Genomic DNA, 24,666 nt, shown 5'->3' with positions numbered 1-24,666 from the left:
TTATTTTTACATCGAAACCGCGAATCGAATTTATTTTTACATCGAAACCGCGAATAGCATTTAATTTTACATCGAAACCGCGAATCGCATTTATTTTTACATCGAGACCGCGAATCGCATTTATTTTTACATCGAAACCGCGAATCGCATTTATTCTTACATCGAAACCGCGAATCGCATTTATTTTTACATCGAAACCGCGAATCGTATTTATTTTTACATCGAAACCGCGAATCGCATTTATTTTTACATCGAAACCGCGAATCGCATTTATTTTTACATCGAAACCGCGAATCGTATTTATTTTTACATCGAAACCGCGAATCGAATTTATTTTTACATCGAAACGTCGAATCGAATTTATTTTTACATCGAAACGTCGACGAAAATAATTATCATTTCGAAGTTTACACTCGCGTTACTCGAAGTTTACACTCACGTTACTCGAAGTTTACACTCGCGTTACTCGAAGTTTACTCTATCTCTACTCCATTATTTGCCCTATACAAGGACTATATACACTATAGATGGACTGCAAAGTTTCAACATCTTATGATGGATGGATGGATGGATGAATGAATGAATGGATGGATGGATGAATGAATGGATGGATAATGTTAGAAATCAATTTTTTGTGGTCAATTTTATTGGAATACCATGCTTGACCAGGGGTGGACCCGGCTGATTGAGCATCAAATATAACCTGCCTAAACAAGGCTCATTTAAAAGGCCTCATCGGCGTTTTGAAAAAATCGGGCTGAGCTTCAGGTAGCTCGAGCCACGCATGACTCCTCTCCGATATTACAAAGAGCGCGTGCGGAAGCTAGCACTGTAGCATAGCCAACGCGCACCTATGCTGGTGGGCGACCTTTTTAAGAAGACATTAAACTTTATTTTGATTTCCATTACTATAATACTACGATAAACATTTTACTGGGTGGTATTTGACAAGAGCGTATCCAGGTTCTTATTTCGGGTGGGATTTAAACTTTCAGCCCCATTTGAGACTTAAAAGTATAATCAGCGGCGGCGATCGGAAAACATTTCTGTGAGGGCACGGGCCATTATTTTTTTACCCAAAAATGCATATACTTAAAACTTAAGCAAGAAAATGTACAGCTCTGAATTTTTATTACTATATAAATTTTTTTTAAAGTGTCCTTTCTTATATCTCATCCGTCAATGAATACTTTGATTCTTTAGAAAAATATCTGTGTACATGGCTAGATAATTAAGCCTTTCTGGGCCTTTTTACGAAGGTATTTTAGGTAAATTAGGGTACACGACGCAGCGATTTTCTGTTTGGACGAATCTATCGAAATCAATTTTTCGGTTATATCATCTTAATGCTACTCGCATCTCCAATCCCAAAATAATTTCTGTAAAAAGAGTGAATTTGGACCCAAATAAAGGAAGTGAGATTATAAATTTTTCCCTGATTTCTATTTTTCCCCAATTTTACTTCGGTGGGGGGGAGTCCAGGGTAGAAATCAGAGAAGAATCATAACGGCGGAGTCAAGGGTAGAAATCAGAGAAGTATCATAACGGCGGAGTCAAGGGTAGAAATTAGAGAAGTATCATAATGGCGGAGTCAAGGGTAGAAATCAGAGAAGTATCATAACGGCGGAGTGAGGCGTAGTAATCAGAGAAGTATCATAACGGCGGAGTCAAGGGTAGAAATTAGAGAAGTATCATAACGGCGGAGTCAAGGGTAGAAATTAGAGAAGTATCATAACGGCGGAGTCAAGGGTAGAAATCAGAGAAGTATCATAACGGCTGAGTGAGGCGTAGTAATCAGAGAAATATCATAACGATTATTTCCATGTGCAATAGAAATATCTTTTTTGAAAATCTAGGAGCACATAGAAAATACATCCAATTGATTCGTTTCTTTTATTTATGGAGAAAGAAGGTGGAGAGGAAATGGTGGTATTTTCTTGCATTGAGCTGAGACTCTTTTCACTCCTTCCGGCAGGTGAAGAAAAATAAAGGACACGGCTCTTTCCTCGCATCATGGAAACCGATAGCTCCGCGAGAAAAGTATAAGTATAATGAATTAAATATTAATTAATTAATACGACAATATGATAGAGGGGTTCACAAAAATATCTAAAATTTTGGATCAAGATGGGGTGCTTAAAGTAACATTTATTTTCAATATCAAGGGGGAAAAATCTTCATTTATACTTTTACGTCTCAAATGGGGCTTAAAGTTTAAATCCCACCCGAAATAAGATCCTGGATATGCCCTTGTCAAATACCACCCAGTAAAATGTTTATCGTAGTAGTAATACAAATCAAAATAAAGTTTAATGTCTTCTGAAAAAAGGTCGCCCACCAGCATAGGTGCGCGTTGGCTATGCTACAGTGCTAGCTTCCGCACGCGCTCATTGTAATATCGGAGAGGAGTCATGCGTGGCTCGAGCTATACCTGAAGCTCAGCCCGATTTTTTCAAAACGCCGATGAGGCCTTTTAAATGAGCCTTGTTTAGGCAGGTTATATTTGATGCTCAATCAGCCGGGTCCACCCCTGGTCAAGCAAGGTATTCCAATAAAATTGACCACAAAAAATTGATTTCTAACATTATCCATTCATTCATCCATCCATCCATCATAAGATGTTGAAACTTTGCAGTCCATATATAGTGTATGTAGTCCTTGTATAGGGCAAATAATAATAATAATAATAATAATAATAATAATAATAATAATAATAATAATATGGTCTTTATTAAGGGATAGTCCTTTTATAGGGCAAATAATGGAGTAAAGCGAGTGTAAACTTCGAGTAACGCGAGTGTAAACTTCGAGTAACGCGAGTGTAAACGTCGAGTAACGCGAGTGTAAACTTCGAGTAACGCGAGTGCAAACTTCGAGTAAAGCGAGTGCAAACCTCGAGTAACGCGAGTGCAAACTTCGAGTAAAGCGAGTGCAAACCTCGAGTAACGCGAGTGCAAACTTCGAGTAACGCGAGTGTAAACTTAGAGTAACGCGAGTGCAAACTTCGAGTAACGCGAGTGCAAACTTCAAGTAACGCGAGTGTAAACTTAGAGTAACGCGAGTGCAAACTTCGAGTAACGCGAGTGCAAACTTCAAGTAACGCGAGTGTAAACTTAGAGTAACGGGAGTGTAAACTTCGAAATGATAAGTATTTTCGTCGACGTTTCGATGTAAAAATAAATTCGATTCGACGTTTCGACGTAAAAAAATCGATTCGCTTTTTCGATGTAAAAAAAACTCGATTTTGCGTTTCGTCATATAAATTTTTAATTTGAGAATTTTGTCCTGGATGGAATGCCATACGTGACTGACGTCACGTTTGCAAACATTGAATTGGGAATAATACTGCTAGAATTACAATTACGATTTCGTTTGCCATGGTTACGCGGGACCTGTTCTGATAAGACTGTACGAAATTCATCTTTATAATTAAACGGTAGCGCCATCTATATTTTGTAAAGTTATATGGCTAAAAATAAATAATTATTAGCTAACTCATCGTAACTTGAGTTAAAAAGGATCGTGTTGACAGTATAAAATTATTTTTAAACAACTTCAAAGGTTTGTTTGTTACGAGAAATCGTACATTTCAATTTCGCATCAGATTCGCGAAAAAATTCAATTGCAATATAGTTGCCACCACTAGAGACAGATACCCCCACGGTAGAACGATAAAGTTGATCAAGTCTCCTTATGGAACGAAATTGGTCCCGCGCCAGCCAAATTTAGTTGTAGCTGTTTTTATTCCCAACTCAATGTTTGCAAACAGAGAATCAACGAAATAAGCGGCTGGAAGATGACTTCGATGAGCAACCGATGACCATCGTGATGTCAAAACCGGAAACGGAAAAAGCGTACAGTAGGAAACCGATGTCAGCGATTACTAATCGGTGAGTCCGATGAGCGTTGCTGAACGTATCCGTGTTTTCTGTTTAAATTACATACAACGCATATTCAAAAGTTCATGAAATCCATTACTTATTAATAATAATATCTAATAAAATTAATTTAAATTTATGTAAATACTCGCATCGACATTCCGCGAAATCCTGATTCACTGCTCAATGTTTAAGAAATTTTATCAACCAATGAGTGTATAAAATGAAATTATCATCATTTCTCGATCAGCCAATAGAAAGCCGGACCGCAACCGGAAGTAAATGGGCCACCCACTTAGCTGTGACGGGTGAATATTATTTTAATGCCTTGTCGAGGATACACTTTCCGTTCCTCTCTCTAATTTCTAAGAAGTAAATATAGCCTGCTATAATTACTTCATTATGTAAATGCAGAAGTAAATGAACCGAAGTTATCACAAAAGCGCTCAGAATCGGAGGGCGTTTTCCTTATGAAAATAATGAGAACAAGTCGGCCCAGGCCGTAATATTAGTTCCACATCAGTGTATTCGAGTGGGCAAACCCATACACACTTAGTAGACACAGGTAGACAAACTAATACAAAAGCTGTTGAGGATACGTGATTTCTTATCGTTTGATATATAAATTGCCATCCTAAGTTAAAGAGTGGATGCCGCCCACCATCAGGAGACCCGGGTGGGAAAACTGATATAAAAGCTGTTGAGCCCATGTGATTTCCTATCATTAGATATATAATTTACCATCCTATGTTAAAGAGTGGCCACCGACCAACCTCAGGATACCCGGGTGGGCAAACCAAATTAACCAATACAAAAGCTGTTGAGGCCATGTGATTTCCTATCGTATCAAAGGTGAAATAGGTAAGCAAAACACGACGAACATAATTCTTTTAAATTATTGAAATTAGTGGAAATATGATATAAAGAAATTCTTAAACTGGGATTAAAATGAGTTTATTTTAGGAAATTTATATCAAACATTTGGGTGGTTTAGGCACCAAAAGTCATGTAAATTCGCAAATTCATAAAAAAATACCCATGAATTTATTAACTTGTTTTTTTCGATCACTCTCCCTTTAAGGGGGTTGGTCGGAGGGGGCGGAAATTAACGGCACTGCGCGTTCTATCGTTTGATATAAAAAGTACCACCCTAAGTTAAAGAGTTGACTTTAACGTATTGTTATTAAAGGGGGGGGGGGTCGAAATTGTGCTCCCTGTTTTCCTGACAGACCTGAAACTGGCCATCGGTAAAAGTTGTGTAGCCCCACACTGTAATTCAAACTTCCCGCCACGCCCGTGTCACCCTTCTTGAAAATCCACTGGGTTGGGGGGGGGGGCGAAGTTTGAGGTTCACTTGACCTTAAACGCCGTAAATATACGTAAAATAAGGCGGAAAAAGGAACGACAATTGCGACAACTTAACTAGCCAAATCCTCCCGCGTCGCTAAAAACGACTAGAAGTTCCGAATATAATTCTAAGAGAACGGTCTGACTTGGTTGGTCGAGACGTCGGTTTTCGAGCATACGCGGCCAGTGGCTATCTGCGTTCGAGTCCCGATGAGGCCAATAATATAAAATATATTAATAAATTTTTCGCAGCTCCATCTACTGTGTCGTTGCTTTCCACACCAAACAAACAAACAACACTTAACGACATTCCGTCCATAGCAATATTCCCACTTCGATAATATCTCGATGTGGAACTAAAAACGAGTCAAATAAAAGCTAATTTCCATCCCACACTTTTGATGTGATAAATTGCACTTGGGAATTGTGGGTAGTAGCACCACTTATGGTAGTAGCTATTTCTATGTATAAAAAATGGTTTTCTAAAAACAAATTTTTTTCGGCCTAGGTGCGCGCAAAATTTCCAATTCGAGGATAAAATGTAACTTCATAAGGAAAACGCCTACAGACATGGGGAGTATAGCAGTCTGATAACTTCGGTTAATTTACTTTTGGTAAAGGTAGTGTCGCGCGCAAAAACGTCTTTTTGAAATCTGTCAATTACTTAAACCTAACATTTTCAAAATAAATAAACAATAGTTTGTTATTAAACTTTTAATTTTTGCACATTTTTATGCATTTCTTAAATTCCAAAACCACAGAATATTTAAGCTGATGAAGATCATAGTTCAAAAATAAAAAAATTCCACATTTTTCAAAATTTTTACGAAGCTACATAACACTTTATACAAAAAATGGAAAATAGCTTTATTCTTATAGCAAAGAGGAATGATTTTTTTTAGAGAGAGAGTTTTCTATGGTCCCCTGATTATAAAAACATTATTTTAAAGAGATCTTACAAATCTAAAGGTTTTAGTTTTAAACGCATCATACTTCTATTTTTTCTTTCAAAGTTTGGGTTAAAATGAAAAACTATGATAATTTCACTAAGACTCGTGAAAAGATTTAGGAAAAACAGGCTAAAACCATAAATTGCACAAACATTTAGTTAAAAACTCCCAAACAATTAATTTTTATAAACAGCTGCTTCATTTTTTTTTATTAATTCAAACACTTTAAAAACCATTAACGGAAATTGCGTTCCAAGAGGAATTTTTAAATAAGATGCTGGGTTACAAATTATACGAATCATTACACTAATTTAAAATGTTAGGCCTAATTTTCATGATTAATTTGAGACATTCTGAGAAGTTATCACTGTCCCAAGCAAAAAACAAGGTCACTTATTAAAGGTTTTTTTTCATTTATCAAAAACTTTATATTAGTACGAATTTTGTTGGTTTAAAAAATTTTAGTTTTACTTGGATCAGTTTATAAAAAATTCGTGAAAATATTACTTTTCCTGTTCCAAGTTACGAACATCTTCCTCCACATATGTTAATTCCTCGATTTTAGCAATTGGGGCTTTAGTCTAAGACAGATATCACAAATCAACATTTTTTAAATACAAAATTTTCACTGAATAGAGTCGACCCATCAAAGCGGGATAGATTATATAATGACGAAAAATATGATAGATGTCGATGCCATTGAATTTTGTCTACTATAAAAGTAAAGCTTCTTATTGATTCCAACAGTTTGAATGATTTGAAGCGCTAGTTACATCTATGGACAAATTTTAAATCAGTCTAATTTGTTTGGACTACGAACCTTGATGGATCGGCCTATTAATTTGTTATTTTGTTTTAGAACATAAGATATGTTCAGTATTCCACCAAACATTTTGGCCTATAAAAATTAGCGTTCATGCTAATTTGGCATTATTAGAAGAACTTACATTTAAGAGATAGGTAGGTTAGGTATTAAAGAGTAAAATACAAAAGGCTTAAGCGTTAAATGGTTAGCTATTTCATTAACGCCATACGCCCATCCAAGCCAATGTGCTGGTTTAGTGGGAGTTAAAACTTAAAAGGGACTTTGCTGTACCTCTAACAAGTAGATAATTTTTGGACCCGGGCTAGGCTTGATTGAGGTGGTGCTAGTTACAGTCTTGGTTGCATTTACTACCCCCATTTTTCCAACTAAGTAATACATGATGAAATTCCAAGTTTCGTTTTCAGTTTGTTCATGGTCTCGGGTGTATGCTTCACTAATGTTTCAAAGACTATAGAAATAAAAAAAAATTACCAACACTTACTCTCAGATGTAGAATTGGTGATGGCTTCGGATGTAAATGATTTGGAGGTCATGGTGACTGTGGTTTCTTGCGTCTTTATGGTCCGGGATTCCTCACGTTTCTCTACCACAACCACAGATGATTCTTCTGTTAATGAACTGAATAAAAACAATTTAATTTAATTCCAACTATTTACAGCCATTCTCTTGGGCCTTTTATTTTTTTGACCACCAAAAAGGCCCATTGTACAATACCAGAAGTTATCAGACCGCTATATTGGTCATGTTGGAGACATTTTCCTTATGGAACCATATTTTAAAGCATCCTTTAAAATTTGTTGCTATCGGGCCCAAGTTTTACTATCACCACCTACCGTCTCTCTGAGAAAACAGCTAAGCACTGTACTGATGTTACCCATTATTAGGCTTAAGTAACATTTCAAAGGATAAAATAACACTTAATATTGAAATGCCCGTTTTTACATAATTTCAAATCGATTTTTCACTTAATTTTTAGAGTGAGAGCTTAAATCACAGAATTATATACAGCATTTACATAGGAAATATAGTACCCACAATTCTCTAGTGCAATTTATCTTGGGAGTAGATGGGGCTGTACATCAGCTTCATTTTAACTAGATTTCCATAAGGAAAATGCCTCCCAGTTTTCAGGTCATTCCAATAACTTTGGTTCATTTACTTATTGAGTTATATTCTACAACAGCATTAGTGCTCTACGCGCCAACTCCAGCAACCAAAAATAGCAACAAAATATATAAAACTTAGAGAGCAAAGCAAAAATGATCCTACGCTAAATGATCTTTGACGCTATCCACCGTAATATCCAAGTCTCTTTTATCTTCTTCTTGTGATGTGTTGATGTCCTTAGTAACGGTCTTCAAGATATAAGATGTTTCTATCGAATTGATTTCTTTCTCACTAGGCAAATAAACCGAAAACGAGGGGAAACCAAAAAAACAAGCGGCAAAAGCAATTAGTGAATTTCCAAACCTAAAGCCGTGAGTGTTGCTAGTAAAGCTCGCAACTACAACAAACTAACACCTAGTAATTTTTAAAATTTACCCATTGACTTCAACAATAGGAGATGATAATGGACTGGTTTTCTTCTTTATCTCTTTCTCGACTATGTCTTTAACCGGAGATTGTTCTTCCTTCTTGTCATTGTCCTTTTTGGCCACAATTTCGCGTTCATTAACCTCAGCTTTTTGAATTTCTTCCTCAGTGGCTTCTCCATTAGTTTCGGGTTCTGCCACTTCATCCGCATCTTCATCCACAACTGTTATAGTAACCAGTGCGGGTCGCGCATCTTCTGGAAGCTCAAGATGGCATTTCACATCCGTAACCGCTACCGTGGATAAGGAAAAACGAAGAAACTCGCAGGGAGAGTGCAAATAGAAGCCATGGCCAGAACGGGCAAAAACCAAACTAGATATACCACTGAAAGAAATTTTGAGTGTAAAACAATTTGGATAACTCTGAAGCAAATGAAAATTAAATGCTTTACTTAATGTCCTCTCGTTTAATACAATTGCGCACTAACTGCCTCCTAAGGTCTGGAACCGTGAATATACTTACATCGCCTTGATTCGTCAAGCAAGTCATGCAATATTCAGCATAGTTTTCATCTACAATAAGTCAATAATATATGCATAATTAAATAAAAATAGTCTTGGTAATTTACTAATTTATAAACTTAAACCTGGTCCATTTAGTCTTGGTTGAAAGAGATAATAAATAGAAATATCTTATATTTACCCGTTTTATGCTTAAATGTGGCCATGCCCACTTTGCGAACACGAGATCCTTCGTGAGCTGTTAATTTAAACTTGCAATATGGTTTCAAACTTGGAAGGGTGAAAATCTATATAAAAGTTAAATGTAAAAATGAAGTCATTATCTATAGGCAATGTTTATAATAAAATACCTTGAATTGCTCTTCAGAACAGATGAGCACTCTATGGCTTCCGACAGTTTCCGGGGCTTTGGCTCTATTGTGGGCAATTTCATGCGGTTCTGGCAATGGATAACCTGTGTGATCTAAAATCTGAATGGAAATGACAGGAGCCCGATGCTTCAGCTGAATTTCTTTCCCAAGCTGGCACGCAACAGATTCTGAAGTACGTTTATCACTACTTGGGACCGAGATTGTGAAGACGAATATTGCACCAGAATTGGTACCTGCCCATAATGTAGGACTCATCATTGTGCCTAAATAATTTAAATATTGAAATTTAATTAAATTTCTAAAACTGAAAAAGTAAGTTTTCATTATGTTAGAAATTCCAAAGCTTCTAAAAATATTTGTAGCAAGTCTTAACACTTGGAAAACTATAAATTAATCTCCATTATGGTCCCTGGCAACTCAATTTTAAGTTTTGAACAGAGATTAGTTGGATTTAAAAATATATATATTTCAATCTGGAAACGCAACATTCCAAAAATCAAACACACACATGCTTAAATAGCCAATTAACCACCAAACCATACCGTAATCCGATTCCTGGTCTGCTTATACATGGAAACATTAAAAATATATAAATTTAGAACTAGATAAATTTTATCACACAACAGTTAACACCCTATTTCATAAATTTACCTTCCCGTATAGTGGCTGCGTGTAAATGTATAAAAGAAAATTAATATTTAACTAATCCCTCATGTAAGTTTTGGATATAAATCTAATAATGGGACAGTAACACACAGAATTGGTTCTCACTGTTGACAATGAAGCTCTTGGCAAGGTAGAGACATCGGACCATGGATCCTAAGGCATCTTCAACTGTTCTGGCTTCAACTGCTCGCTCCACTGGTTTAGCTTCGATACTAGGTGAAGTTGGACTCGTTGCACCTTCGTCTTTTCTCGTATCTTTGGGACTGCTTGTTTTAGGTTCTGGAGTTTTTTCTCGTTTGTTTCTCTGAGAGCGTCCTTTCCTCAACCTCCTGAAGGATTCTCTCAAAGATTTTTTGAAGGACTTTCTACGACTCATAGATATATCGCCAGCAGCTGCCAAATCTAAAAAAAAATTACAATAGTTTTAATAAAAAGAAAAAAATTTGAGATAAAGGTTCAAGGAAAGATTTAGCAGGATAGATTACAATTTCCTGTACAAGAAGTTGAAAATTGTAAATTGTAAGGTTTGGAGAGTGCAAGGAATAAAAATAGTGGATTAGAGAGTGCACCACTTGGAAATACCAGTAACTTATCATTCAAGCTGAAAAGGAAATTTACCATTAGGATTGAGCGTACACTTTGCCATCACAGACTTCTTTTGAGCATAATCGAAAAGGCCAAATCCATGAGCTGTACCAGCCGCGACCCTGAAACAAAATTAAACACCAGTATAAGAAACAAATCGCTAGGCAGGAAAGTTAATACTTACAAACTCCATTCAGTATGAAAAGCTAAGGCTGTAATAGCGGCAGGAGGAGCAAGCTGCACAATAACCGAAGGCTGAAAACCAGCATCTAGTTTAATAGTTCCCTGCCTGCTGCTAAGTTGGTCATGTCCTTTCCATACAAAACCATCTCTATCACCAACAATGTTAAGAGGACAAACCTACAAATTGTTTGCAAAGTTAGTTTCTGAAGTTCATTAAGAATATATTACGATCCATACTTCAAGTTCTTTATCAGAGCCTTCAGTGTTAAACTTCAAAACAAGTACTTGTCCCGCAGTTCCAGCTACAACTAAAGTTCCACTAAGTACGCAGAGTAATGTCTTCTTAATAGCCAGTCTTGGGTCATCACTATATGGGTCGAAGGTTCCAACCTGGTCAATGAAATTAATATCAATTTCATAACCATTCCGCAAAACTTTAAATCAAAGCACACTTACTTTTCTGAACGGAGGCCATTCCTCCTCTTCACTAGGACTTTGCTCAGGATCGTCAGATACAAAGAATGCCGAAGTTTTAAGAGTATAGAGATGATTTAAAGCTACACCTGAAGCGTTCCAAAACCGGATTGTACCATCTTCATGACCAGTTAGGAGAAGGTCACGAACTGTCTCAGCTGGCGAGTCATTACCGCCTCCACTTACAGGCCATTCCTTATCTGAATATTTCCATTCAGTCTGTTTTTTCCCCGCTTCGACGATGTTGTTCCATAGGTCTTCAGGAACATCTCCACAATGCTGAGAACAAGTTATGGCGGAAGAGTGTAGACTGGATAAATAAGGCAATCTGAACTGTGGAAAACCTTCAGATACCAAATCCACAGCGACTATCTCCTCTTCCACTAAAACTATTAAAGCTTTTGGTGATCCCAAATCTAAAAATAATTAACAAGGTAAATACTCTAAAACCACCAACCAAAAAAAAAAAAACCAAACATAACTAGTCATTGACAGAACCAATAATAAAAACTAGGCATGTGCGAGCCTTGATTTTTGGGTTTAATTTTCAAGTAAATAATGAGCCGAGCTTTAGAGCTTTTAGGCTTAGATTAAAAAGTGGTTAAGAGTACTCGAATAATTAGGCTTAGTTCTATAAAGGGGGGGGGTTTAGAGTTCTCTATGATAATTGTATTTATTAAGTAAAACATTTTTCCGAAATAAAACGATTTATTGACAAGCCATATTTGCCAAGTCTAAATTAATAACTGGCCACAAGAAAATAGTGGACTGATGAACCGCCAAACAACTGACAATAAACAGCTAGGGCACCCTACATTATGTAACTTATGGTTTTGGTTTCTACATTTAAAGTCAGTGACCAATCAGAAACAACTAGGACTTGTACCTCACCCAATAACAATAAGAGATCTTAAGGTGGGACCAAAGGGAATATTTTTAGTAGCTTTTTCTGCCATTTTTAAAAGCTCGCGAGTAGTGACTTGGTAATAATAATAGTTTAGAGTACTCTAAAGTTAAGCCTAAGCTTCGATTTGAGGCTTGAACCATTTGAGCTTTTCGAGTACTCTCACATACCAAAAAAACAAAACAAAATTAAGTGTCTTCAAACCAAAACTTACCATCATCATTAACCGTGAAGAAATCTACAACTTTGGAAGTAAAATCAAGTACTTGATGTTTTTCACCCGCAATAACAGATAATGTATGACGATCTCCGTAACTTGCTCTTGGCATGCCACCAGCAAAAATTATTAAATCCTCCCTGAAAAAAAAATGGTCAAATCGTAAGCAGATGGCAAAATCACAAAAATAAATGAATCAACTCACCCATCTTTTACAGCATTCCAAGTTAATTTAGTGATAGATTTACAAGGGAAAGGTCCGTACGGAGTCTGAGGGTTTTCCTTAGGTTTAGATGGGTCAGAGGAGTCCCACGTAATGTAACTACCATCATTGTGGGCACTCATAAAAAGTTTTCCACTCTTATGCCAAGAAACCCATTCCAGCTGCTGTTGGTTGCCAACAAAAGTACTTTCCACTGCCATTTTCGAACTGTCCCATAATACAATTAATCCTCGATTATAACCAATTAAAATTTGGTCCGAGTTGGCCGGGTGTTCCGATATACTTTCTACCGCACCAGGATTAACTTTAAAATCATCAGGAACACTAACAAAAATTTAAAAGTTATTTTATCACGTATTTCAGTAGTCATACTTCTTCAAACACACCTTTGCATAACTACATCTTGGCATATTAACTTTTCATCTATTACTTTTAAATTTAATACGTCTAGAGTGTAAACATTCCCAGATTCAGTGCCCAAAAGGAGTTCCTCGTTATTTGATTTGACACAACACGCGGACACTTTCTGGAGTCTAAAAGTTTAAAAAATATAATTTCCAGATTTTTTAAAATTTAAATTAGGGCTTACTGTTTCTCCAATTGCAATTCCTTAACCTCCACTAATTCTGATTTGCCATTCTTAACATCAACTTGCCATAAATGTAGCGTACTATCATCTAATAGCGTTAGCAGCCTTCCCTGAAATTCATTACGCATCATTAATACATCTTTATTAATGTTTTGTTTTAACGTAAATGCGTGAGACACTAACTTGACTCTCCAAAAATAGTACATGCGTAACTGCAGCATCACTATCATGTTGACCGCTAAATTCTGTACCTGGGGCACCATAAATTCTAATTTGACCATTACGAGTGCCAATTGCCATCAAATTAAGTTTTGAATCCCATGCCAGGGCACTAGGTCGGTGCGGAAACCCATGGGCTATGGTCTAACAACAATTTTTATATTAATTTAATTTAAACAAAAGCTAATATAAAGGAATACCTTGGAAAATTGAAATAATTCTTTTTGTAATTTGAGTCTTTCAGCACTTGTCTGATGAGCCTTTCCTTTTATGAATTTAAACATTTTGCAACATCTAAAGAATAAAATTGAACTTGATATTTTATAACAGATATAGCTTTTCCAAAATTCAACTAAAAGACCATTCAAACTAGTGTAGTATCGAATGACAGTCACGAGTTTTATCATCAAATTAGCTCAAGTGTATTTTGGGATTTTTAAATATATCACATCTAAATGCATTAAATATAAATATCAACCGCAACATTGCAATAAATAATAGATTAATTTAATATCAGAATGTAATTATAAGTTAGTCCCTTTAGGAGCATTTAGTATAATTTATCATAAACTAAATTTTATCTTTTTAACAAAATATAATTCCAGAGATAGCTCCACTAGGGCCTAAAAAGTGGGTTTGGCTCAACGGATGTTAACCTTAAGCTTAAGAAGCGGTACATGTATCTGAAAAATGTCTACTACAATATCAAGGTCTTTAAAAAAAGGGGGTATGAACATGATTGCTAAGCCTAAATCTGACATTGTTCTTTCAAAAAATTAAACTCGGAAAACGCGTTTATAGTTTTAAACATTCCTTACGTTGACGAATGTAACACGTTAAAACGTACTATAAAATAAATACTCACGGATATCGGTAGCGTTATTGTACATGTATCAAACAGTCGGTATGAAAAATTCTACTCGCGTTTGGCAGATGACACAAGCCCCCGAATTTTAAAGGCTTTCGCTTTATGCCCCTTAAAGTTTAATATCAAACACGACACGCTTGATAGAACTGACAGGTGGTGTTGTACCGCGATAGAGGGGGAACGCAACGAATGTCAAAAGCACCGTAGAACGCCGGTACTCCGAAAATAAAAGACTCGAACAACAGACTGACAGCGAAATAGCCACGCCAAAAATGTCTAAAATTCAATACAATGCGTAAGCCGGCGCTAGCTTCGCTAGCGGCTATTTGTGATTGGAGCGATAACAAATTTAGCCCTAAAACGTTTTTTCGAACATGATAGACGGTAAAAATTATATTTGAAGGCATTATTACGAATCTTCCATCATCTAACAACGAAATTCTCGGTTAAAAAACGAATTGCAAAGAATTTACATAGGGACTACTTTTTCTCTATTTTATATACGCGGGGCGTTGCCTTATACCCACGTGACGTAAAGAAGCGTAGGGGTCCTAAATAGGGGGTCATAACAAAGTTACAAGTTCGATTTTGGCGGAGTTCTAGTGCATGGGAACCCGGTAGAAATATAAATTCAGGTTTTATTAACGCGAAACAAAAAAGAAAAGCTTTTTTGTATAAGAATGAACCTTGAGAGACGGTTCTTAATGATGCCTTACCACTTGTTAGCCAAGTCATTAGTAAAAACTAGAACTTCTGTAGTAGGTCTTAACGGATATTATTTTCTGTTTCTATTACTGGGCCATTAATTTTTGGCTCCTAGTTTCTAAATAACTCAAAACCATTACCATGTGGTCATGTAATTCATTAAAATCGCCCACACTTGAGAACTATTCGTTTGCTCTAAGCTACTAACACCAGTACCAACGTTTTATATATAATCCCAGCTAAATTGGACGTAAACTGTTTTGGGGTACACCATAAGTATTCGCCTACTGAGGCTAATACAATTGGAGGATTTTAAATAGTTGAAATTTGTCTGCTTTAAACTTTTTAAAGGAATTAATTATGGGTAAAATGGTCAAATTCAGGCGGATGATTACGAAAGTAGATTAGAATAAAAAAACAAGCGTAATAATATATTTTTGTATAAACGCGAGGTGCGAAACGATAACACGCGTGTTATCGTCTCGCGCCTTTAATATTTTTAAACATTTTCAAATTGTCGGTTAGTCTTAATTAACTCAGTACGGCATATTTTTCCCCAATAAAGCTTAGTTTTCTCCCCCACTTCTTAGTTTTCTCCCCCACTTCTTGGTCTCTTTACTTGTTCGCGTTTTTACTCCTCACTCTCTAGACCATTGGTGGTTCTCGTGTTTTTGCTCTATTTTTGTATAAAACAAGTTTAAATCACTTGAAAAAAAATTGCACTATGTACACGTAATTTAGTCTAACAAAACACGTCTCGAAAGTTTTCAGAAAACGTTTAAAGACAATATAAAAACACCGGACCAACTGGTCAATGCCCCGACCGGGCCCGGCATTTCATTTTTCAAACCAAGCCTCTAAACTGGATTTATAAAATAAGGAAATATACTTGTTATTAGGTCTTATTATCAAAGCTTTCCGAATATACAAATGCATTAAAAGCAAGTCACGGCTTTAGCGTTCCTTAATTAATAAAGATAGCACGATTGAACGGAAAAGCGATAATCAAATGAGGTACTTTTTTGGAGGAAAAAGATTTTTAACGCTGATGTCAGAGGAAGTCTATAGTGTCATCGTTTTGCTGTACAAAACCAGCTTTCTTATGTTATCTTTTAAAAATTGTGGTTCAAAAAACGCCCACGGTTTATGTTTCAACGAAAACATGACGTACTTTAGAATGTTCGTTATAAGTTAAAATATTGAAATCGGCGAAATATTTGGCGAACCTATTTTTTTGCGTTTGAATTTCTAAAGCGTCCCTTGTAACCTGGAAGCTATGAGTAATAATTTACAACGTCTCCATAACTTTCGCCGAACTGTCAGATTATAATTGGACTAATATTTTTTATAAGGAAAACATTCCTAACGTTTTTGTTTTATATAGCCTTCGAGTTTAATTAAAGGTTGTGATGATATAATTATGATGTTTTCCCTGGTTTGAGCTAGCGTCGAAGATGGGTTTTTTTTTTAACATTTAACGCTTTTGAGGGGATGTACTGGTAGCTCTAGGTTTTAATTTAATTTCAATTATACCTGCTTGATATACTGTCGATTTTTTATTAACCATTTCCGATACGTTATATCTTATCATTGTCATATAGGCGTCAAAAAGGGGGTTTTTACTAAGCGTTTTTTTTTTCTAGATTTACGTATTTAGGTTAGGATTGTCTGTGGATAATGGATATGACAGATTTGATTACTCATGTTTGTACTTTCTGAACAGAATCATCGTACCTTTCGTAGTAGGGAGAAATTATTATAAATCATTCCTACAAGCAGCGGGGAATCGTTTCCGCAGCTAAGTAAACAGGCAATTTATAAGAAGAAACAGAGGTTAACGGGCGGGGAGGCAGGGTTCAACTTCCATAAGCCTTAGCTAAGTCAGAACTAGGTTTATCTATGGGCGTTATCTCGTCCTCACGTGAATAATTAAAGATAACAGTTGTAATAATAACATGTTGAATTACTTACGGGTTGTATAGCACTCCAACGGTAAAATTCGTTGATAACTTATCAAATAATTTTGATAAAGCAACTTCAAAGTTGTCTAGCCGAAAAGACTCGCAAATCCACACTAACTGAAATTTTTTCAAAACGAGACGTAATAAGCAGACGACACAGAACGTGTTTTAAACAGAATTAAAAATGATGCATGTGCTGCTGTCTAGGATAAATATCTAGAACATTTTTGGGCGCGAATTATAAAACTAGCGTCGACATTTTATATTTCAAAAAAAATTCTACAAAACTTGATAACATAATATATTTAATAAATCGGTGCGCGAAATGAATAATAATTTTTTGGAATATACATAAATAAATTAATATGACAAATTCTAGCAAATTCATTAAAATTATAACCATGGGTGGGAAATAAACCAAAATCCCCTAATTTAATGATCTCAAAATTCCCTTTCATGCACATGACACAACCTCTACATGTTTGGTTCTAGCAGGCTAAATTATCTAAATTTTAGACTCTAACATGTAGCGTTATTTTTACACTCAAAATAGTTTGAAATCAATCAATTCCCATTTTGCAATATGTTTTTTCATATAAAAAACCTTCAAATAGCTAGTTTTTATATTCAAAACTCTTAAAAACGTGCCTAACATTGTCCTATACTCTGTATAAAAGATTTCATATATATTTTTATCATCTTTATATATATATATTGGATTTACATATTTTTTGAGAATATCTAAGAATTATAGGAAGGTCTATCAGAATACCCAATGAAAGGCTAAAACAAGGAAAATAAATTTGATAATGCCCTTGCACAGAAAACACAGCGAGTATCACAGTACAAGCCTTGCCACTGTGCGACTATGATAGGAATCAATTACGTTCAAAGTCCCTAAGTTTTCAAAAGTTTCAACTGTCTAGAAATTTCTTTTTAAAAATAAATAACTGCAAAATTAAACAAGTGGAAGTCATGACTTCTTTAATAGCTCTTCAATCTATTGAAAATAGTGTAAAAAATTAATTTATGCCTAAAAAGATCAAATTCCGAGAAATTCTTACTTGGTTCCTGTACATAGCTTTAACATCAGCCAAATCTAGTTTTAACTCTTCCGCTTCTTCAACCTTTTCTCCATACATTTGAAGAAGAGTATTATATTTTTGCTCTGTGTCCTATGATTGGAGAAGATTATTACAGATTTATTTATATCAACATTAAATAACCTTTCATACTTTAAAAGCATCTCTTAAGCCTTGCATCTCATTGATACTATACTCCAACTCTTCTGTTTTCATGGACATAACTCCTAGTTCTTCAGCCATTGACTCTCTTATCCTTTCTAAGCGGCTTATTTCACCCTATAAAAATAAAATACCATTAAAACATAATCTAAAATAAGTATACAAATTTCTGTTCTAAGCCTTGGCTACACTTAAGAAACTTTTTCGGACTACAAGTAGATGTCTTGGGCAAAAACCATATTTATGTGCTTTTCTGCCAAAAACATGCCGAGATTATCTTAATTCAACTGCAGACTAGCCTAAAAAGTAACCATCGGACAAAACATCAAATTTGTGATGTTTCAGAGTGCATAAAAATAATAGAAAACACAGACAGTTTGTCTAAAAATGTTCATATTTGGCTGACTCTCAACAAAGAAATGTATGCTACGCTTTTAAATACCTGTAAATGATGAATTTCTCCATCTTTCATTTTGACTTGCGACTGTAATGTTTCAATCATAGAAGTGGCGCTACCACCCCACCATTGTTCATAGCTTGGAGTAACGCGACTGCCAACATCAAACGCTGCTTCACTGCCCGTATCCTACAAAACAATATCAATGATACAGCAAATAATAAAAAAATTCAGTAATTTAAGATACAGGGTGTCCCCTAAAAAACAAAAAATGATAAATTACTGAAAAAAGTTTTTCATTTTAAATTTAATCAAAAACTATATAGAGAACCATTGATTTTATGGATTTTGTTCCATTTAGAAAGTTGTTGCTCGCCATATTATTAGTTCAAATAACTTTGATTTGACCAATCAGAAGCCGATAAATTGAAGGTTAATGAACCTGACTTCTGTAGAATTGGTTGTCATGACAAAAAGTTTTAGAATAATTTAACTACGTCGTTATACGAGCTCAAGCATGTATCATAGCCGACGGTGGCATAATTGAACCATTGTTAACTATTCAATATTTATTTTATTTAGTCACACTAAAACTAATCAGATTATTTTATTATCAAACACTGAATTAATTAACCTTCAATTTCTCGGCTTCTGATTTGACAAATTTGGTCAAATCAAAGTTATTTGAACTAATAATATAGCGAGCAACATCTTTCTAATTGGAACCAAATCCGTAAACTCAATGGTTCTCCAGATAGTTTTTTAATTACCTTGAAGACATGGTTCAAGGTCACTGCAGGAGGAATGTTCCATAAAAATTTGTATTTTTCATTTTTTAAGTTATTTATAATTGTTTGTTTTTTAGTGCACACCCTGTATAAAAAAATAACATACAAGTCCCCATGGTCGAAAATGTTCACTAACACTGCTATGATGGGACATGGTTAAGGATAGAGTAGGAGAACTTCTAGCTTGAGCATCTTCTAAACTTTCATCAAGATTTTCTCGTTTACTTTGCTCCAATTCCATTTTCAACAGCTCAATTTGATGAAAGGCATCATCCTTTTCCTTCTTCAAAGCTGACAGTTCTTCAGCGAATTTCTGTTTAACAGTGGATGAAGCTTTGGCATCTCTGTGAATTATATTTAGAAATAAATTTCTAGAATTATTATGGCTTATGAAATATAATCCAAACCTAGATTTAGATTCCTCCGTTAGAGACAATTTGGCTTTAAGAACTTCAATCTGTGATGCTAGTTGGATCTTTTCGTGAGAGAGCTCCTTGTTCCTCATTTCTAGACTAGAAACTTTTGCATTTAGGTCGCCTATTTTATCACTGGACAGTCGTTCTTGCTCTTTAACTGTAGCTAATTGGCTTTGGCTCGATGCTAAACGTTCATTTAAACTTCGTTCAATTTTATCCCAAGTTGCACTTTGACTATTATGTGCCGATTGGAGATTTTCTAATTGTCTTAGTAAAGGTCTTGTAGCTGTAATTATGAAAATGCTAAAGCATTGCTAAGCTTTTATTGGATATTAATACTCAAGATAATTACTGGAAGAAACGCTTTTAGTTAATTCGTCATTTTTAGCATCTGCTTCTTCCAATCTCTGAAAAATATGGCATTGGTTAATTTTTTTTTTTTTAAATAGAGCTAATACCCAAGGCACCACCTTCGACCACATAAGCAATGTTGCTTGTGCGTGATCAAGTAACAGGTGGCCGGGTTACAATGCGTAGGAGGGTGGTGGCAAGCCCTTCATGCCAACAGCTCCCTACACTAACTATTACTGTTAACCTCAGCAAGTTTTTATGGGAAGGGGAAACCGAAGATCTCGGTGGAAAACCCCTTTTTAAAGAAGTGGGGAGAGAACTTACAAACTCTACGCAGAAGGAGTGGTTCCGGATTTTTCACCCAGTGCCACTAGCTGGGATCGAACCCAGCTCCTCTTGCATGGACAATATTAAATACTGTTTTCAAGTAAGAGATAAAGGTCGAGGGTGATTCATACCGTCTGTAACACGGCTATGTCATTCTTTAAAGAATTTTCCCTAAGCCACGCTTGTTGCTCTACTTCACCAAGTGTGTTCCTAAGTTCAGCAACTTGTCCCAATAGAGCGTCTCGTTCTTGACGAGATTGCTCTTGAACTTGGTCTAACTCTCGATGCAGGGCTTCTTTAGCAACTATTTCAGCGCTCATAGTAGCTTCCTTAATTTCAGTTTCTTTTTCTGCTAGTTTTTTCTGAGCTTCAGTCATTTCCCTAAATTTATATTCAAACTAAATTTCAAGTACTTAAATAGCAAATAATTCAAATATTTACTTAAAAGCACTATCTAAAGTAGTTTTCATACTACGAGCTTTAGCGGTAGAATCTTCAAGGTCACTCTTGAGTATAAAAGCAGGTTAAATTATAATTAGGAATTAATTACAGGTATAACCGTCAAGGATATGTACTTTCAAAGTGGCTATTTCCTCTTCCTGTTTCGATACTCTTGTTGTCAATTGTCTAATTGCATCTTTAGGAAATCAAATATATTAGGAACTATATAAACAACTAAAATTAGATAACGTCAAAATTACCAATATGCTTTTTTTCTTGCTCATCTTTGGCACCCAAAGATTTCCTAAGCCTTTCCAAATCCGTTGTAAGTTCCTCCAACTTCTCCTTTTGGGAATTAAGCGTTGCTTCTGTCTCTTTTTCTTTTGCACGTAGTTTCTTAATTATGTTGGATAAATGTAGCTGTTGCTTGGACAGTTTTTGTCCTTCTTGCATTAACTCCGCTACTTGCTGAGTTTTTTCTTCTATAACGACTTCCATTTCTGGAACACTCATACGACTAGATTGCTCTTTTTTCAGAGCCTGCAGTTCCAAGCTCATAGCGTCTCTCTCCTATTCAATATTTTTTTTTATCAATTTCATATTTAAAAGCAATGACACAAATTATTATAAACTAACAATAGTTGTTTTCTCAAGCTGGCTTTCAATCTGTGATAACCTTTGAGAGAACTCCTTTGTTATTTTTGACACATCTTCGCTGTCTTTACTGTGGGTTTCTTCCATTCTCCGAATCCGGCTAAAGGAATTTTAAATTAATTAAATTTTTGCGACCATAAAAAGCATTTTAAAACCAACATACTTTCTTAAATGTGTATTTAATTCATGAAGCTCTATATTTTCTTTACTTAAATCCATAACTCGTTTTTCTCGAGCATCTATTAACTCTTGTTGGGATTCAATACGCTACGGGAAAATGAAATTGTAAATACTATAATGATAAACCCAGTGTGGTAAGTTTTTTGGCCTTGGTTTTGGGACATTGCAGTGACCAATTTACTGATTTCAAAATAAAATTTTTGCGCGTGACAGTAACTTTACATTGTGAGGTATAACAGGCTTATTTACCTGCTTTTATACCCAAACATGATGGGTTATTTTCAAGCAAAAAATGAATTTTAGGATCCACCAATCATAAAATATTACTTAAAGGGCCACACCATCATTTGAATATCATTAGTTCCACATAGTCTACTATATTACCATTGAAACACTGGTGTAACCCCTTTAAGAAATGATAGGTAAATTTCACCATTCTTAAGCCAAGGTCCCAGCTATGTTAGAGAATTTCTACTAACTTTCGTTAATGACTCGATTTCCATATGTGTATCCCTAGACAAACCAACTGAGGAATAAAACCAGAAGTTAATATTAAAATTCAAAGTAAATAAGGAGGAATTGAATGATGGTTAAAGCTAACGTGCCAGCGAGTTCTTCATTTTCAAGAACAACAGGCATTAGACCATCCTTACTGCTATCAGATGCTGGACTTTCTGATCTCTTGGATCGACAGTGTGGCCGAGGGACCCAAATATGTTTTAGAGGTGAAGTTGGATGCCCAATGTTTTCCCCATTTGGTGGTGAAATTATCTCAATATCCGATGATGTTGTAGTCTCAATATCGTCACCCGATGTATGGCCACTGGTTTCAGTTCTATTATTATCAGAACGTTCCGAAGCCACTATAGAACTTCCCGAATGTTCTCTATTAACGTAGCAAGGATCTCCATCCTCGATTGAACAATTCACAAAGGAGCCCGAAGAGCTTGAATTTGATGTTTTGCTAGTAGATGAACTTGTTTCACATTCCCTAAGTTCTTTTGACTCTGTCTCGTACAAAGTATCATTTTTTCCAGCACTAGATTCTTTATCAGAGTCTGTACTTTCAGCTTCTTCGGCACTGGGTGAGAGCAGAGTTACGTCACTATCACACATTTCAATTGGAACATTAAGATAGCTTTCACTAACAGGTACAGTTACGCGGATATCAGGAAAGTGTGGGGATGTCAGGTTGCTTAAGGGTTCTTCTTGTATGGGTACCACTGAATCAGGTGAGCTAAAGACATCCGTATCTGACTGAAATGAAGATGGTGGTACAATCACGTCTGTTTTGCAGGTATCACTAGAGATAATTTCCGATTTGGTGATAATCTCCATACTAGTACTGCTAGAAACCAGCTCAGACTCTTGTTCCTTCCGTCTCTTTTCAGGAGAATTACTATTACTATCATCTGACTGTTCAACGAAACAGTAGTCAGTTGGAGAAGGATCATTAGGTTGGTTTTGGAAGCAAGGAGTTATGGGTAGAGCCAAGTTAATTTCACTCAGTTTTGGTCTCTGTTCCATAACAGTTAATTCTTCTTCCGTTTCATCGTCATCTTCCTCGTCCGACGCATTTGGAATGACTGTATCCAAGGAACTGTTGTTATCACTCTTACAACTGTCCTCCATGTTTAATTCTTCCATAATATGTGAAGTAGATATATTGGCAGTTAGTCCAGTTACCTTATCATCTTTACTCAAATCAACAGTGATTAATGTATCTGCTAATTTTCTCAAATCTGTTCGTGTGGGTGGTTTTTGAATTGGGGCAATTTCAGAAAGTAAAGCAGAAATGGTCATGGAACCATCTTTATTCTCTTCTTCAAATTCTGGTGCTAACTGAGATTTATTTGATTCGTTGTTTTTTGAAGATGTTTCTATCTTATTGGCCTTCAATGCCAGTTTCAACGGAGCACCTTTAAGCATAGTTTTGGCAGGGTTTTTAACAGTTTTCTCAGGGAATAAATTCTTTCCAGAAGGTTGAAGCAAAACAGCGGTATTATCCTCTGGATTTGTGATAGCGGAACTAGATTTTGAGCTTATTTCAGACAGGGATTTGCTAGTGGTAGGTTGTGGTGATGTTGGTCTTATTTGTTTTGTGTCCCTTAACTCATCAGATTGAGACTTTGGTAAGTAAAACGAAGATCCCCATTCCCCCCAAACTCCAGATGCATTAAGGCTAGCTTTCATTGGAGAGTTTTCTGATGACTTTGGCTTTGGCTCTTCTGATATTGAAGAACTAGGGGTGACAGTTCCCAATCCAAAGGAAGAGAAGAAACTAGTTTCAATTTCTAGAGGAGGAAAAAACAATTTAAGTTCAAGTCATAGAAAAACATAAATGGTCACAATGTTTACCTTTTTCCTTAGTAGCTTCTGCTTTAACAGTAACATTTTCAGCTTGTTTACGGTTCGCTTCTTCAATATCCAAGGCTCGATCAATGGTTTTCTGTGCAGAATTTAAGGCAGACTTTGCCAAGCTAGCAAACCCCGCTGTATCAAACCAACTCATTTTCTCCTTCATTGGCAATGCAGTTTAATATATTATAAACATCAGTACTTTACTTAAATTATCGTAAACAATTAATTTATATTCACAATTTACACCTAAACTTCTCGAAAATTAAAACGTCATAAGCTTTAGAAGGGCCTGCCTAAAAAGAATGAATAGAATAAATAGAATAAATAGAATAAAACCGATATGCTGGAGACGAGAGTGTGCCAGGTAGGATGATACTATTCTATTTATTCTAAATGCGATAATGCTCGTTCTTTTTGACTGCTAGCTACGAAATTAATCATTTAACCATGATTATCATTAAACTAAAACCAACTTTCGAAATTATTA

General features: G+C 35.6%; 2 protein-coding genes across 7 annotated transcripts; both read right to left on the bottom strand.

Moving 5' to 3' along the window:
- Positions 1 to 5,956: 5,956 nt before the first annotated feature.
- l(2)gl (LLGL domain-containing protein l(2)gl) lies at positions 5,957 to 17,074 on the bottom strand. Of its 5 annotated transcripts, none has more exons than XM_090177495.1 (19): positions 14,352 to 14,623; positions 13,687 to 13,780; positions 13,451 to 13,630; positions 13,268 to 13,377; positions 13,065 to 13,211; positions 12,661 to 13,002; positions 12,453 to 12,595; positions 11,317 to 11,750; positions 11,098 to 11,250; positions 10,862 to 11,037; positions 10,711 to 10,799; positions 10,198 to 10,494; positions 9,406 to 9,689; positions 9,237 to 9,342; positions 8,986 to 9,106; positions 8,544 to 8,918; positions 8,271 to 8,399; positions 7,483 to 7,619; positions 5,957 to 6,756 (listed from the first exon to the last, which is right to left on the bottom strand). In XM_090177495.1, the coding sequence occupies exons 2-19, from the start codon at positions 13,768 to 13,770 to the stop codon at positions 6,752 to 6,754; spliced, it is 3,312 nt and encodes a 1,103-aa protein (XP_090033621.1). In that variant the 5' UTR covers positions 13,771 to 13,780; positions 14,352 to 14,623; the 3' UTR covers positions 5,957 to 6,751. The 5 variants fall into 5 exon arrangements, with proteins under 5 accessions (XP_090033621.1, XP_090033629.1, XP_090033613.1 ...); XM_090177487.1 differs by lacking the exon at positions 5,957 to 6,756 and adding an exon at positions 6,778 to 6,950 and having other exon boundaries at positions 11,317 to 11,751; positions 12,457 to 12,595; positions 14,352 to 14,624; XM_090177511.1 differs by lacking the exons at positions 5,957 to 6,756; positions 14,352 to 14,623 and adding exons at positions 6,779 to 6,950; positions 17,031 to 17,074.
- A 643-nt stretch (positions 17,075 to 17,717) lies between these two features.
- LOC149961928 (uncharacterized) lies at positions 17,718 to 24,460 on the bottom strand. Of its 2 annotated transcripts, none has more exons than XM_090177462.1 (16): positions 24,177 to 24,460; positions 22,424 to 24,112; positions 22,298 to 22,344; positions 21,802 to 21,905; positions 21,621 to 21,738; positions 21,245 to 21,554; positions 21,119 to 21,180; positions 20,985 to 21,049; positions 20,675 to 20,924; positions 20,218 to 20,272; positions 19,857 to 20,151; positions 19,556 to 19,793; positions 18,707 to 18,850; positions 18,256 to 18,381; positions 18,085 to 18,195; positions 17,718 to 18,020 (listed from the first exon to the last, which is right to left on the bottom strand). In XM_090177462.1, exons 1-16 carry the CDS (start codon positions 24,340 to 24,342, stop codon positions 17,994 to 17,996), a joined length of 3,807 nt encoding a protein of 1,268 aa, XP_090033588.1. In that variant the 5' UTR covers positions 24,343 to 24,460; the 3' UTR covers positions 17,718 to 17,993. The 2 variants fall into 2 exon arrangements, with proteins under 2 accessions (XP_090033588.1, XP_090033594.1); XM_090177468.1 differs by having other exon boundaries at positions 22,472 to 24,112.
- Positions 24,461 to 24,666: the final 206 nt, after the last annotated feature.

This window comes from Leiobunum rupestre, chromosome 1, assembly GCF_980474605.1.
Source record: "Leiobunum rupestre chromosome 1, qqLeiRupe1.1.hap1, whole genome shotgun sequence".
NCBI lineage: Eukaryota > Metazoa > Arthropoda > Arachnida > Opiliones > Sclerosomatidae > Leiobunum > Leiobunum rupestre.
This window is presented reverse-complemented; position numbering and strand designations above follow the sequence as displayed.